At 42.6% G+C, this 14,875-nt stretch overlaps 1 protein-coding gene and 1 pseudogene across 4 annotated transcripts in view; one reads left to right on the top strand and one right to left on the bottom strand.

Moving 5' to 3' along the window:
• The window catches only part of CLYBL (citramalyl-CoA lyase), a 272,508-nt gene that overhangs the window by 151,284 nt on the left and 106,349 nt on the right, over positions 1 to 14,875 (top strand). For all 3 annotated transcript variants that reach the window (XR_008374574.1, XM_053563348.1, XM_053563347.1), the window contains exon 2: positions 4,511 to 4,697. Coding sequence is in view for 2 of the 3 variants with exons in the window: in XM_053563348.1 (XP_053419323.1) it covers positions 4,511 to 4,697 (187 nt within the window). In the remaining variant the exon portion in view is untranslated. The remainder of the gene's footprint in view (positions 1 to 4,510; positions 4,698 to 14,875) is intronic.
• Positions 11,423 to 14,875, bottom strand: part of LOC128566958 (ferritin light chain-like) — a 35,800-nt pseudogene continuing 32,347 nt past the window's right edge. The window contains exon 2 of the transcript XR_008374676.1: positions 11,423 to 12,273. The product of XR_008374676.1 is annotated as a ferritin light chain-like (transcript). The remainder of the gene's footprint in view (positions 12,274 to 14,875) is intronic.

Below are 14,875 nucleotides of genomic sequence, written 5' to 3'. Positions count from 1 at the left end.
TTATGATTTAGTCTTGGTTTCAATGTCTAGATTATTAGTCTAGATTATTTAATATGTTGGCCCATAATTATTCATAGTAGTATCATGATTTTTTTATTTCTTTTTTTTTTTTGATTTTTTTATTTCTGTAGAATCCGTAGGAACATTTTCTTTTCTTTTTTTTTTTTTTTTTGTAGAGACAGAGTCTCACATACCGCCCTCAGGTAGAGTGCCGTGGCATCACACAGCTCACAGCAACCTCTAACTCTTGGGCTTAGGCCATTCTCTTGCCTCAGCCTCCCAAGCATCTGGGACTACAGGCGCCTGCCACAACGCCCAGCTATTTTTTTTTTGTTGCAATTTGGCCGGGGCTGGGTTTGAACCCGCCACCCTCAGCATATGGGGCCGGCGCCCTACTCACTGAGCCACAGGCGCCTCCCCGTAGAAACATTTTCATTTCCAGTTTTAGTAATTTGAATCTTCTCTCTTTTTTCATTAGCCCATCTAGCTAAAAGTTTGTCAATTGTCTTAATATTTTCAAAGAACCAACTTTTGGTTTCTTTGATTTCTCAATGTATAATAATTCTCTATTTCATTTCTCTCTGTTATTATCTTTATCATTTTCTTCTACTAGCTTTTTTTGTTTGTTTGTTTTGAAACAGAGTCTCACTCCATAGCCCTGTGTCATCATAGCTCACAGCAACCTCAAACTCTTGGGCTCAAGCAATCCTCTTGTTTCAGCCTCCCAAGTAGCTGGGACTATAGGCACATACTATAATGCCTGGCTTATTTTTCTTTTTCTTCTTCTTTCTTTCTTTTTTTTTTTTTTTTGAGACAGTTTCACTTTGTTGCTCTTGGTAGAGTGCAGTGGCATCCTAGCTCACAGCAACCTCAAACTGTTGGGTTCAAGTGATCCTTTTGCCTCAGCTTCCCTATGTAGCTAGGACAACAGGCATGTGCCACCATGCCTGGCTAATTTTCCTATTTTTAGTAGAGATGGGGGAGTCTCGCTCTTTCTCAGGCTGGTCTCGAACTCCTGAATTTGGGCAATCCACCCAAGTGCCCCCCTAAGTGCTAGGATTACAGGCATGAGCCACCACACCTGTCCTGCCTGCTACATTTGGGTTTAGTTTGTTCTTTTTCTAGTTCTTAATTGTAAAGTTAGGTTGCTGATTTGAGATTTTTCTTGTTTTTTAATATAAGCATTTATAACTATAAATTTCCCTTTTAGAATGGCTTTCCCTGCATCTGGTATGTTGTGTTTTCATTTTCATTTGTCTCTGAGTATTTTCTAATTTGCTTTGTGATTTACTCTTTGAGCCACTGGTTGTTTAAGAGTGTGTTATTTCATTTCTACACATTGTGAATTGTTTAGTTTTACTTCTGCTTTTGATTTCTAACTTTATCCCATTGTGCTCAGAGAAAATATCTGGTGTAATATCTATTGAAGGTCAGGTGCAGTGGTGCACATCTATAGTACAAGAGGATCACTTATACCCAGGAGTTCAAGAACAGCCTGGGTAACAGCAAAGCTCTGTCATTTAAAAAAAAAAAAAATACTATTGAGACTTAATTTGTGCCCCAACATAATCTGTCCTGCAATATATCCCATGTGCACTTGAGAAGGATTTGTATGCTTTCATTGTTGGGTTGAGTGTTGTGTATGTGTCTGTTAGATCTTGATGTTTTATTTTGTTAAGCCCTCTATTTCCTTACTTACATTCTTTCTAGTTGTTCTACCCATAATTGAGAGTGGGTTATCACAATCTCCAACTATATTATTATTAAGACAGAGTCTTAGTCATCCTGGGGTTGAATGACATGGCTTCATAGCTCACAGCAACCTCAAACTCTTGGGCTTAAGTAAGTCTCTTGCCTCAGCCTCCCAAGTAGCTGGGACTACAGACACTTGCCACAACACCCAGATTTTTTTTTTTTTTTTTTTTTTTTTTTTTTAGCAGGCCAGGGTTGGGTTTGAACCCACCAGCCCTAGTGCATGTGGCCAGCACCCTACCCACTGAGCTATGGGCACCACCCCAAGTTGACATATTTTGGAAAAAGATCATGCTATTTATCCGGGGTGGGGTGGAGTAAAATATTAGAACTAGTATTACTGGGCGGCGCCTGTGGCTCAGTGAGTAGGGCGCCGGCCCCATATGCTGAGGGTGGCGGGTTCAAACCCAGCCCTGGCCAAACTGCAACAAAAAAATAGCTGGGCGTTGTGGCGGGCGCCTGTAGTCCCAGCTGCTCAGGAGGCTGAAGCAAGAGAATCGTGTAAGCCCAAGAGTTAGAGGTTGCTGTGAGCCGTGTAACGCCACGGCACTCCACCCGAGGGCAGTACAGGGAGACTCTGTCTCTAAAAAAAAAAAAAAAAAAAGAACTAGTATTACTATTTTGCTGGGACTTTAACTTATCTTTAATTAGCAGTTTTCAGGACATATGAAGTTAGACAATTAAATTCTTGAACTCATCCTAGAAAAAGTGCTGCGTACCTCATCACTGAATATCACTATGGTCACCTTCCCTTGGGAAGCTATGCACCAATGCCAGCACCTAGTCCACACTTCAAAGCACTTTCTCTAGGATGAGTTCTCGAACTTAAGTGTCTGACCTTGTATGTCTTCCTCTATAATGGGCAGGGCTGGCTTCACAGATGTGAAACTTATAAGGGCCTGGCACTCAATTTAACGTTCTTCTGGGGCCGGGTGTGGTGACTCACACCTGTACCCCTAGCACTCTGGGAGGCTAAGGTGGAAGGATTGCTTGAGGTCAGAAGTTCAAGATCCCATCTTTACTAAAAATAGAAAAGTTAGCCCGGTGCTGTGGCATGCACCTGTAATCCCAGTTACTCAGGAGGCTGAGACAGGAGGAACCCATGCAGTTTGAGGTTGCAGTGAGCTATGATGACACCATGGCACTCAGGGTGACAGAGAGAGACTCTTGTCTCAACCCCCCCAAAACAAGACAAAACAAAAACCATTCTTCAGTTGCCTTCATAATTCCTAATAAATTTTAAACAAGGACTTAGCATTCTTATTTTGTACTGAGCCCCGCAAATTATATAGCTTGTCCTGATAATGAAGGCTGATTCCACCTTTCTTTACCATATGTTATGGGTTAAAGCATTGTTTTTATAGGAGAAACTGTGAACCAGGTTAGGGGTAAGGGCTATGGCAAACTAAAGGAGTTTCTGGCCAACTCCCTTTATTTCAGGGAAAGAAAGAGCATGGTTTAGGTGCTGTCAGGGGCTTACCGACAGCTAGTGTCTCCCCATTAATAGCAGCAGCTGCCACTGTTCCTGCCACACCCACCACCATATCAAGCAGCTAATATCTGCCAGGCTTTGGCTAAGTTCATTGTTTCCTTTAACTTAATTTTCTCAACAACCTGCAACATGCACATTGTTTTTATCGATGAGGAACCTGAAGTTTCCAGTAAGTTCCCTATAGCTCCAGAGCTAGTAATGGTCTTTACACACTTCTTGTCCTTTAGACTCACTAAGTAGCCAATCTGTCTGATCCATTGTTAAAACTGAACTTGAATAACCAATTTACCCACTGAACGAGATGTATTATCAGGGAGCAGGCCACAGACACGTGCTTACTATTTCTTAAAAATGGTCTACTTTTAGGCCAGGTGCAGTGGCTTAGGCCTGTAATCCTAGCATTCTGGGAGGCTAAGACAGGTGGCTTGTTGGAGCTCAGGAGCTCAAGACCAACCAGCCTGAGCAAGAGTGAGACCTGTCTCTACCAAAAATTGAAAAACTGGTTGTGGCTAGGCACGGTGGATTATGCCTGTAATCCTAGCACTCTGGGACGCCAAGGCAGGTGGATTGCTTGAGCTTATGAGTTCAAGACCAGCCTGAGCAAGAGCAAGACCCCCATCTCTAAAAATAGCCGGGCGTTGTGGCAGGTGCCTGTAGTCCCAGCTATTCAGGAGGCTGAAGCAGGAGGATCACTTGAGCCCGAGTTTGTCTTAGCTTGATGTAATCAGCAAAAGATGGTTATAGCACTCTACCGAGGCGTCTCTCAAAAAAAATTTTTTTTTCTACTTTGTTACTTATGTATAATATAATATAGTATTGCTCAGTGCCTTTTTTTTTATTTTTTTATTTTTTTGCAGTTTTTGGCTGGGGCTGAACCCACCACCTCCAGTATATGGGGCCCGCGCCCTACACCTCTGAACCACAGGCGCCACCCTGCTCAGTGCCTTTTGGATGTATGTTTTCTTTTCTTTTTTGTCCTCTTCGGCTGCTATCTAGACAGTATGCCAATACTGGAAGTGTTTTCCAAGGACAATCAGGTACACCCTTCTCTCAGAAGATCACATCAATCAGGACTCCTATCTATTTCATTTATTGTTTTTTTCTCCTATTACTTTTGTCCTAGCTTTTATGTGTGACTGTGCTCTGCCATAATTAAAAAAGGTTATCCATGTGTTCTATTTTAATCTTACATTAAAATAAGGTTTCTCACAAGTTTGTAAATACAGGAATTCTATCCTAAACCAGCCCCAATTACGTCTCTCGCAGGGAAACATCTCTAGCAGCTGATGTCTGCCGCCTGGGACACAGTGCTGCGTGGAGTCACAAGTATGTTCCCCGGAGGGCCGTGCTCTACGTACCTGGGAATGATGAAAAGAAAATAAAGAAGATCCCATCCCTGAAGGTGGACTGTGCAGTGCTCGACTGTGAGGATGGTGTGGCCACAAACCAAAAGGTAATGGCACGATTTTAGGACAGGAAAGAGAAATCGATTGAAATTTCCTTCTCTTGCCGTGGCGTTTCTCCTACTTGGAAAGGTTCTACTGTACCCATCTTTTGCTGATTACTAACAATGTTTTGACCTAGCCCTGGCATGGGTTCTAAAGGCGTGTGTCTCTTTTCTCTGACAGAAAAGAAGAAATTGACATAAATATATTTTAAAATTATGAACCTTCATTACTATGACTGTGTGTGTAGACAAAAAGACGGAACGTCAGTTTTGCCTGTGATGCTTGCTGGTCTAGGTTAATGAGCTACATAATTCTAGCGCTCTGGTGCAGATTTTTCAGACCAATAAATTGCAACTAGGTGTATTAAGCAGTGGTCTTATCTCTTCTGGGACAAATGCTAAGAAAATAAAAGATTGTCTTCTATGGATAAATCACTATTTCCCCTTCTTTTTTTTTTTTTTTGTAGAGACAGAGTCTCACTTTATGGCCCTCAGTAGAGTGCCGTGGCCTCACACAGCTCACAGCAACCTCCAACTCCTGGGCTTAAGCAATTCTCTTGCCTCAGCCTCCCGAGTAGCTGGGACTACAGGTGCCCGCCACAGCGCCCGGCTATTTTTTGGTTGCAGTTTGGCCGGGGCCGGGTTTGAACCCGCCACCCTCGGGTATATGGGGCCGGCGCCTTACCGACTGAGCCACAGGAGCCACCCACTATTTCCCCTTCTTAATGAAGGGGAAACTACAGCTAGTGGCCTGACCGGGGAAATGAACCTCAGAAAATACCCAATTTGTAAACAGGTACAAGAGGTCCTTACTGAGTGGTTGCATAGTAGATGATTTTTGTTTCATTTTGTTGTGTTTAACTTTGTTTTCTGTTTATATAATAAGTGTGGATTTGTTCAATAATTAGAGGAAACAGAGACTTATGATTGCATGGAACTTTTTTAGTTAAAAACGTATTTACTCAACCTTAGTGTACAAGGCCCTAGACCATGAGTTTGGGCTGGGAATGGATTGTGGAGCTGGCCATCTGGATTTATGCCTACTTGTATAGTTTCTTGATCGCTCCCGTGACAGTACCATGCAACTTTGTGGATAAATTGCTTTCCTTGGAAATTCTAGCAAACAAATATTTGCCTTGATTAAAAAAAAATGTTCATTTCTCGCATCTTCCTAATGGTCAAACCAAAGCTGTCCTAGTTGGAAAAGGATTAGAATGAGCCTGTGGAAACTAAAACAGCCACTCAGCGTCTTTGGCATGTGCCAAAGAAAATACAATTAATCTTTTTTCTCCCAGAGATTAAAGTAAATAAACCTTTTTCTGAAGGCGATAATGTGATTCCAGCATGTTCCTTCCCACACCTGTGTAGTACGCTCTAACCTTAGATACTAAATTGTAGTTCTGTTTCTGTGTGACCCAGGGCAATTCACTTTACTACTTCACCTCAATTTCTTATCTATACTGTAGGGATGACAATATCTTCCTTCGTCAGGGACAGGGATTATTATGAGAAAAAAGGTTGATAAAGTGCCCAGGAGTAGCTTGATTTCCTATAGGAAATAGATTAGATAAATCCTATAGGAATCATGATTAGAAGGCAATTTATTTTAGCGTGAGCCATTAGATGCCATGATAAACTTAATTATATTTCCTCACTGAGGCTATCCCTGCTATCCCCTGAGGATGTTTCCTGCCACTCAGATGAGTTGGAAATATGGTCCATTCTCTCATTATTTATCTGTGTTCTGAGGCCATCCTTATACTCCGCGTAGTAGCAGCACAGCTACTACTTAGGAGAAACCTAAGGTCTTATCAACTCTTCTCTTTCATAGAAGAGTTACTGATAGGCCCAGCGGGCCCACTGTCTTGGAGTGTATGTCCACACAGGGTCTTTATGAGGCCTTTCCAAATCTAACACAGTGGAACCTGCATTAATTGTTAGACACACTCTTTTATGCATGATGACCTTTTGAATCAACTAAAATTTTGTTTTTTATACACAGAAAGTTCTGGAAAGCCAGGTTGGTACTTACACACATACAAAAAAAAATTTTTTTTAAATTTTTATTCAGGACTTAATGTTCACCTCCTATATTTCATTTCATACCCCTGTCAAAGTCTTTTTGGATTTTGATTTCATCATCCAACATTGACATCACCTGGGAATTTGACAGGCACACCATATGAAAACTTAACAAGTTTCTGGTGGGAATGGTGAAGAGGTTGTAGCCAGGTGGTGTACAAGCATGCCACTAAAAACTTTTCAGATTTATTGAACAAACATTTATATGGGGCTGACTGAAGGCCAGGCACTGTAATTTGACAACCCAATGAGGTACAATTATTATATTCCTTTTACAAATAAGGAAACTGAGAATAGACCAGTCAAGTTCACGAATAATACTAGGAGTGTGATTTTTTTTTTTTTCAGTCACCTTTCTCCTAAAATCCAATATTTTCATGAGGATATTATGAGATTTTTGTCAAATGGCTTTTCAAAATGCGGACACATTCCAGATTCATCTGTCTAGAAGTACTTTCTCACCCCATACCGCCACATAACCAGGAAAGTGAGGTCAGGTAGATGAAATTTGTTCTTAATGAGCCCCATGCCAACACCTAGTAGATACCACCTCTCTTTTTTTTCTTGATACAGAATCTCAGTGTGTCGCCCTCGGTAGAGTGCTGTGGTATCAGTAACCTCAAACTGTTGGGTTAAGCGATTCTCTTGCCTCAGTCCTCCAAGTAGCTGGGACAACAGGCGCCCGCCACAACACCCGGCTATTTTTTGGTTGCAGTTCAGCTGGGGCCGGGTTTGAACCTGCCACCCTCGGTATATGGGGCCGGCGCCTTACCAACTGAGCCACAGGCGTCGCCCCGAGTAATTCTATTTTTCATTTGATTGACTCTGTGGAGTGTGGGCTTACAGTGAAAACAATAGGAGTTTTCACAGAGCAGTTTATAAGCATATAATACCTTCTAGCAGGCTCTAATCCTGTCCTGCTAATCCAATTTGTGTTTAAGAAGCTCCTTCATGTCAAGGATGGTACCACCAGCTCACCTTCCCATGCATGGATGATGGAAAGACTGTCTCCATTCTCTTCTCATATTCTCCTTTTCATTGCTAAACAAATGAGGAGGCGTGGGGCTGTCTAAGCCACTGCTTGGTGGGCTATTATAAAGATATGCCAAGTAGGCTTAGTGCCTGTAGCTCAGGGAGTAGGGCACCAGCCACATACACTGAAGGTGACAGGTTCCAGCCTGCTAAACAACAATGACAACTGCAACTAAAAAAAAAAGCCAGGCGTTGTGGCAGGCACCTGTAATCTCAGCTACTCAGGAGGCTAAGCCAAGAGAATCTCTTAAGCCCAAGAGTTTGAGGTTGCTGTGAGCTGTGATGCCACAGCACTCTACCGAGGGTGATGTCGTAGTGAGACTGTCTCAAAAAAAAAAAAAAAAAGATGTGCCAAGTAATGCACACATTTCACTAGGTAAGCCCAAGAAAGTAGGGTGGAGGAGGTAGAGGCAAAGCTATTTCAGTGAGTAAATAGTTAAACAATCACTTAATTGTAATATTTAAGTTTAAATAAATGCTGAATATTGAATTAAATACTGAGTACCTACTCAACTAGACGCGGTGGCACTCAGGAGGGATACAAAGATGGTTGCAGATCCCCAGCCTGGAGGAGTCACAAGTTGGTGGAGATAGGCAAAAAAATGAACAGTTATAATCTAATAAGTTAGGTCTATAACAGTGGCTTTCTTTTTTCTTTTTTATAAAAAACAATCCATTTTTATTTTTTGTAACTTATTTAGTTATTTTTTATTTTTGAGACAGTCTCACTCTTTCACCCTGGTTAGAGTGCTGTGGCAACATCATAGTTCACAGCAACATCAAACTCTTAGGCTCAAGCGATCCTCTTGTTTTAGTCTCCAGAATAGCTGGAACGACAGGTGCCCGCCACAATGCCTGGCTAGTTTTTCTATGTTTAGTAGAGATGGGATCTTGCTCTTGGTCAGGCTAGTGTTGAACTCCTAAGTTCAAGCAATTCACATGCCCTAGCCTTCCAGACTGCTAGGATTATAGGTGTGTGGCACTGTACCCGCCCCTATAGCAGTAATCTTCAACTGGTGTGCCATCAGAGGCTCTAGGTGTGGTTTGAAATGTTTTAAAGATCATTAATTAAATTACATTCAAAAGATGTTCAGAGCACCGTAAGTATAGTCTTTTTTTTTATTCTTTTTTTGTCAACATAATTTAAGTGTGCTGTGGAAGTTTAACTCTAGGTTCAAGTGTGCCGTGAGATAAAAAAGGTTGAAAACCATTGGTCTGTAGAACACATTCCTTTTTTAATCATTGGTTCTGAGTGTTTTTTAATTACCATTTTGATTCCTCGCCCGAAATAGGAGATATAAAAGAGTGCTTCCCAGACTCTGCTGTGAGGAAGCAGTTTGATTAGATTTCTTTCCCTTTTCTGTCTGCCTCCCTCCCTTTTCCAATCCATTGTAGTCTGATACTTCTGTAAAATACAATAAAAATGATTTTCTAGAAATGATTTTCTAGAAAAATCAAATGCTTTCTGGGTGTCATAGCAATGTAAGTGCCATAGAAGTTTCCAAACTCTAGCTCTGCAACATTGTACTTACCTCACAGTGGCATGGTAAGATTTTGCAGAGCAAGAATGGGCCACAGGGCGGTGCCTGTGGCTCAAAGGAGTAAGGCACCGGCCCCATATGCCAGAGGTGGTGGGTTCAAACCCAGCCCTGGCCAAAAACTGAAAAAAAAAAAAAAAAGAATGGGCCACAAACCACACTTGGAGTAGTAAACAAGAGGGACTTTACCTAACAATTGCAATCAGTGTAACCTGGCTTATTGTACCCTCAATGAATCCCCAAAAATAAAAAAAAAAAAAGAACTTAGAACTTGTTTTTAATTGTCTGACCGTGTTTTACTTTGCCACCCTAGGTAGAGTACTGTGGCATCACAGCTCACAGCAACCTCAAACTCTTGGGCTCAGGTGATCCTCTTGCTTCAGGTTTTTCATTTTTAGTAGAGACAGGATCTCACTTTTGCTCAGGCTGGTCTTGAACCTGTGAGCTCAAGCAATTCACCCACCTCAGCCTCCCAAAGTGCTGGGATTATAGGCATGAGCCACTGAGCCCGGCCTTGATTACTAGTATTATTATTATTATTTTTTGAGACAGAGTCTCAAGTTGTCACCCTGGGTAGAGTACCTTGACATCACAGCTCACAGCAACCTCAAACTCCTGGGCTTAAACAATTCTCTTGCCTCAGCCTCCCAAGTAGCTGGGACTATGGCACCCGCCATAATGCCCAACTATATTTTTTGTTGTAGTTGTGATTGTTTTAGCTGGCCTGGGCCAGGTTGAAACCCACCAGCCTCAGTATATGTGGCTGGCACCCTACTGCTGGGCTACGGGTGCTATTGGTTACTAATATTTTTTAAAAATTTTTCTTTCTTTCTTTCTTTTTTATTATAGCTGTGTACATTAATGCAATTACGGGGCACCATGCACTGGTTTTATACACAATTTGAAATATTTTCATCAAACTGGTTAACAGAGCCTTCCTGGCATTTTCTTGTTATTGTGTTAAGACATTTATATTCTACATTTAGTAAGTTTCACATGTACCCTTATAAGATGCACCATAGGTGTGGTCCCACCAGTTACCCTCCCTCCCATCCTCCCCCCTCCCCTCTCCTCCCTTTCCCTTTTCCCCATATTCTTAGGTTATAATTGGGTTATAGCTTTCATATGAAAGCTGTAAATTAGTTTCATAGTAGGGCTGAGTACATTAAATACTTTTTCTTCCATTCTTGAGATACTTTACTAAGAAGAATATGTTCCAGCTCCATCCACGTAAACATGAAAGAGGTAAAGTCTCCATCTTTCTTTAAGGCTGCATAATATTCCACGGTGTACATATACCACAATTTATTGATCCATTCATGGGTGGATGGGCACTTGGGCTTCTTCCATGATTTAGCAATTATGAATTGGGCTACAATAAACATTCTGGTACAAATACCTTTCTTATAATGTGATTTTTTGTCTTCTGGATATATACCTAGTAGAGGAATTGTAGGATCGAATAACAGGTCTATTTTAGATCTCTAAGTGTTCTCCAAACATCTTTCCAAAAGGAACGTATTAGTTTGCATTCTCACCAGCAGTGTAGAAGTGTTTCCTTTTCTCCACATCCACACCAACATCTCTGGTTTGGGGATTTTGTGATGTGGGCTACTCTTACTGGAGTTAGATGATATCTCAAAGTAGTTTTGATTTGCATTTCTCTGATGGTTAAGGATGATGAGCATTTTTTCATATGTCTGTAGGCCGTGTGCCTGTCTTCCTCAGAGAAGTTTCTCTTCAAGCCCCTTGCCCAGCCTGCGATGGGATCACTTGTTCTTTTCTTGCTAATACATTCTCTGTGGATTCTGGTTATTAAACCTTTGTCGGAGACACAATCTGCAAGTATCTTCTCCCAGGCCGTCTGCTTGCTTTATTTTCTGTGTTCTTGGCTGTGCAGAAGCTTTTTAGTTTGATCAGGTCCCAGTAGTGTATTTTTGATGCTGCTTCAATTGCCCGTGGGGTCCTCTTCATAAAATATTCGCCCAGGCAGATTTTTTCAGGAGTTTTCCCTGCACTTTCTTCTAGTATTTTATAGTTTCATGTCTTAAGTTTATTTTTTATTTATTTTTTTAGGTGCACAAAGCTTTATTTCCATTTGGTCCAAGGCTTGGGAAAAGCCTGTAAGGTGTTTAAAAAGCTGCCTTGTGGCTGGAGGAGGCAGCTCTGGCAGAAGCCCTGATGGTTTGAAAAGGGCTCCTCAGGTCACTGGTCTCCACAGGCTCTTAGTCGTGCTTGAGAGTGAGCCTTTCGAAGAGATACTCGCCCAGCCCAGCCTGGGGGCCAGCCAGCCTGTGGGGGTTGGTCAGGTGGTCGCCCATCTTCTTGAGAAGTTTCACTTCCTCATCTAGGAAGTGACTCTCCAGGAAGTCACAGAGATGAGGGTCTGTGCGGGCAGAACCCAGGGCATGAAGATCCAAAAGAGCCTGGTTCAGGCTCTTCTCCAGGGCTAAGGCGGCTTCCATTGCGTCCAGGGTTGTACCCCATTCATCTTGAGATGGCTTCTGCACGTCCAGGAAGAGAGCGCGGCCACCACGCTGGTTTTGCATCTTTAAGAGATGCTCAGAGCCCTCGCGCTTCTCCTCCGCCAACTCGCAGAAGAAGTGGCCCACGCCCTTCAGAGCCACATCGTCGCGGTCAAAATAGTAGCCCAGAGAGAGGTAGGTGTAGGAGGCCCGCAGATGCAAGTTGACCAGGCGGTTGACGGCTGCCTCCACATCGGTGGAATAATTCTGACGAAAGAACTAACCACAAAAAAATGGTGTTAGCTGGCTCCAGAGGCAGGAGATGGCAGTGAAGAAGGTCCCAGAGATTGCAAGTGGAAAAGAAAACAATGAGACTGGAAAATTGCCGAAGGCTGGAAAAAAGGGAGTCCCCTGGTCTGTTCCGTCCAAACACTGTTGAAGCAAGACACAGATCCAAGGGACCACCTCACGCGCCGCGCATCTCTTAAGTTTAAATCTTTAATCCAGTGAGAGTCTAGCTTAGTTAATGGTGAAAGGTGTGGGTCCAGTTTCAGTCTTCTATAGGTCGCCAGCCAGTTCACCCAGCCACCATTTGTTAAGTAGGGAATCTTTTCCCCACTGAATGTTTTTAATTGGCTTGTCAAAGATCAAATAACGGTAAGTAGCTAGGTTCATCTCTTGGTTCTCTATTCTGTTCTATACATCCAACTCTGGTTTTGTGCCAATACCATGCTATCAATTTATAGTATAGTGTGAGGTCTGGTAGCATGATTCCTGCTTTGTTTTTATTTCTGAGTAATGTCTTGGCTATTCGGGTGCCTCTGGTTACTATTACTTTTTAAAAATTTTTCTTTAAAAAATTTTTTTGAGACAAAGTCTTGCTCTGTCACCCTTGATAGGATAGAGTACAATGGTATAATCATAGCTCACTGCAACCTGAAGCGCTTGGGTTCAAGTGATCCTCCTACTCCCGCCTCCCAAGTACCTGGGACTGCAGGTATGTGCCTCCTCACCTGGCTAATTTTTTCTATTTTTGGTGGAGATGGGGTCTTGCTATTGCTCAGTCTGGTCTGGAACTCCTGACCTGAAGTGATCTCCTGCCTTGGCCTCCCAGGGTGCTAGGATTACAGATGTGAGTCCCCACATCTGGCCCTGGTTACTATTGTTGCTGTTGAGAACTCTATTGTCAGTCGAAAAAGTAAGCTACTAGTGGGCAGCGCCTGTAGCTCAGTGAGTACGGCGCCGGCCCCATGCACCAAGGGTAGCAGGTTCAAACCCGGGCCCGGCCAAACTGCAACAAAAAAAATAGCTGGGTGTTGTGGAGGGTGCCTGTAGTCCCAGCTACTTGGGAGGCTGAGGCAAGAGAATCGCCTAAGCCCAGGAGTTGGAGGTTGCTGTGAGCTGTGTGACGCCACGGCACTCTACCGAGGGTGATAGAATGAGACTCTGTCTCTATAAAAAAAAAAAAAAAAAAGTCTTGAACTCCTGAGCTCAAGCAATCCACTCATGTCAGCCTCACAAAGCGCTAGGATTACAGGTATGAGCCACCATGCCTGACAGACAATCTGTTAAATTCTAATGAGCCCAGCAATGCATTAAAAAACACATTTGTTGTTGGGCGGCGCCTGTGGCTCAAGGAGTAGGGCACCGGTCCCATATGCCAGAGATGGCGGGTTTAAACCCAACCCCAGCCAAAAAAAAAAAAAAAAAAACACATTTGTTGAAATATAGAAGAACCTTGACCACCTAAGGGCCAAACTGGCCAAAATAGGTGGTCAACAGAAGGAACTAGGCCTACTGTGCTAATGCATACATGTGGTGCATATCTGGTCTATGAAAATTAGCTCAACTTAAGGAGGTGGTCAATGTAGGGAGGTGGTCAGCTGGGGCTTCTACTATGTGTCCATTTTATCGTAGGATGGCACTGCAAAGACTGTGACCTACCATATTGCCAAATGTAAAGTACCCGTCCTTTAAATTTTTTTATTATAAACTTAAAAAGTTAGTCTAAAATTCATTCTTATAAATAATTTAAAGAGCCAAATAGTTTTAAAATAAAGCAACCCCCTAACCATTATTTCATTTCCCCTCTTCAGCAACAATCCCTTTTACCTGTTCTAGCTTATTTTTCTAGTATTTTCTTCCATATCTCTCAATAATATATTTTAAAAAATGTTTTTTCTAGCTTCATGCATGATTTATTGATTCTAGGCTATGGAGAATGAGAATTTCTTTCTTTCTTTTTTTTTTTTTTTTTTTGAGACAGAGTGTCACTATGTTACCCTTGGTAGAGTGCTGTGCTGTCACAGCTTACAGGAACCTCCAACTCTTGGGCTTAAGTGATTCTGTTGCCTACACCTCCCCTCTCAAGTAGCTGGAACTACAGGTGCCCACCACAATGCCCGGCTATTTTTTTGTAGTAGTTGTCATTGTTGTTCGGCAGGCCCAGGTCAGGTTCGAACCCTCCAGTCCCTGTTGTAAGTCGCTGGTGTCCTAGGTGCCAAGCCCCAGCTATTTTTCTTTTTGTAATCTTTTATTTATTTATTTATTTATTTTATTTTGAGACAGAGTCTCACTATGTCACCCTCGGTAGAGTGCTGTGGTGTCACAGCTCACAGCAACCTCAAACTCTTGGGTTTAAGCGATTCTCTTGCCTCAGCCTCCCAAGTAGTTGGGACTACAGGTGCTCTCTACAACACCCAGCTATTTTCTTGCTGTAGTTGTCATTGTTGTTTGGCAAGCCTGGGCTGGGTTCAAACCGGCCAGCCCCGGGTGTATGTGGCCAGAGCCTTAGCCGCTGAATTACAGGCGCCAAACCCCATCTATTCTTTTGTTGAAGTTGTCTGTTTTAACAGTCCCTGGGCCGAGTTTGAACCCACCAGCCCCAGTGTATGTGGCCGGTGCCCTAACTACTGAACCATGGGTGCCGAGCTGGGAATAAGAATTTCTCTCCTTTTTCACTACCCTCTCTTCAGCACATGTAAGCCTTGCCCATCCCTGGTTGTCCCAATACAATTATGCGGTAACTGTGGTGAGATTAGCATTCATGTAAAAACTATTTAGAGCC

Source organism: Nycticebus coucang, chromosome 15 (genome assembly GCF_027406575.1).
Source record: "Nycticebus coucang isolate mNycCou1 chromosome 15, mNycCou1.pri, whole genome shotgun sequence".
Taxonomy (NCBI): Eukaryota; Metazoa; Chordata; class Mammalia; order Primates; family Lorisidae; genus Nycticebus; species Nycticebus coucang.
Note: the sequence above shows the minus strand (reverse complement) of the source record. Positions and strands in the feature narration are given on the sequence as shown.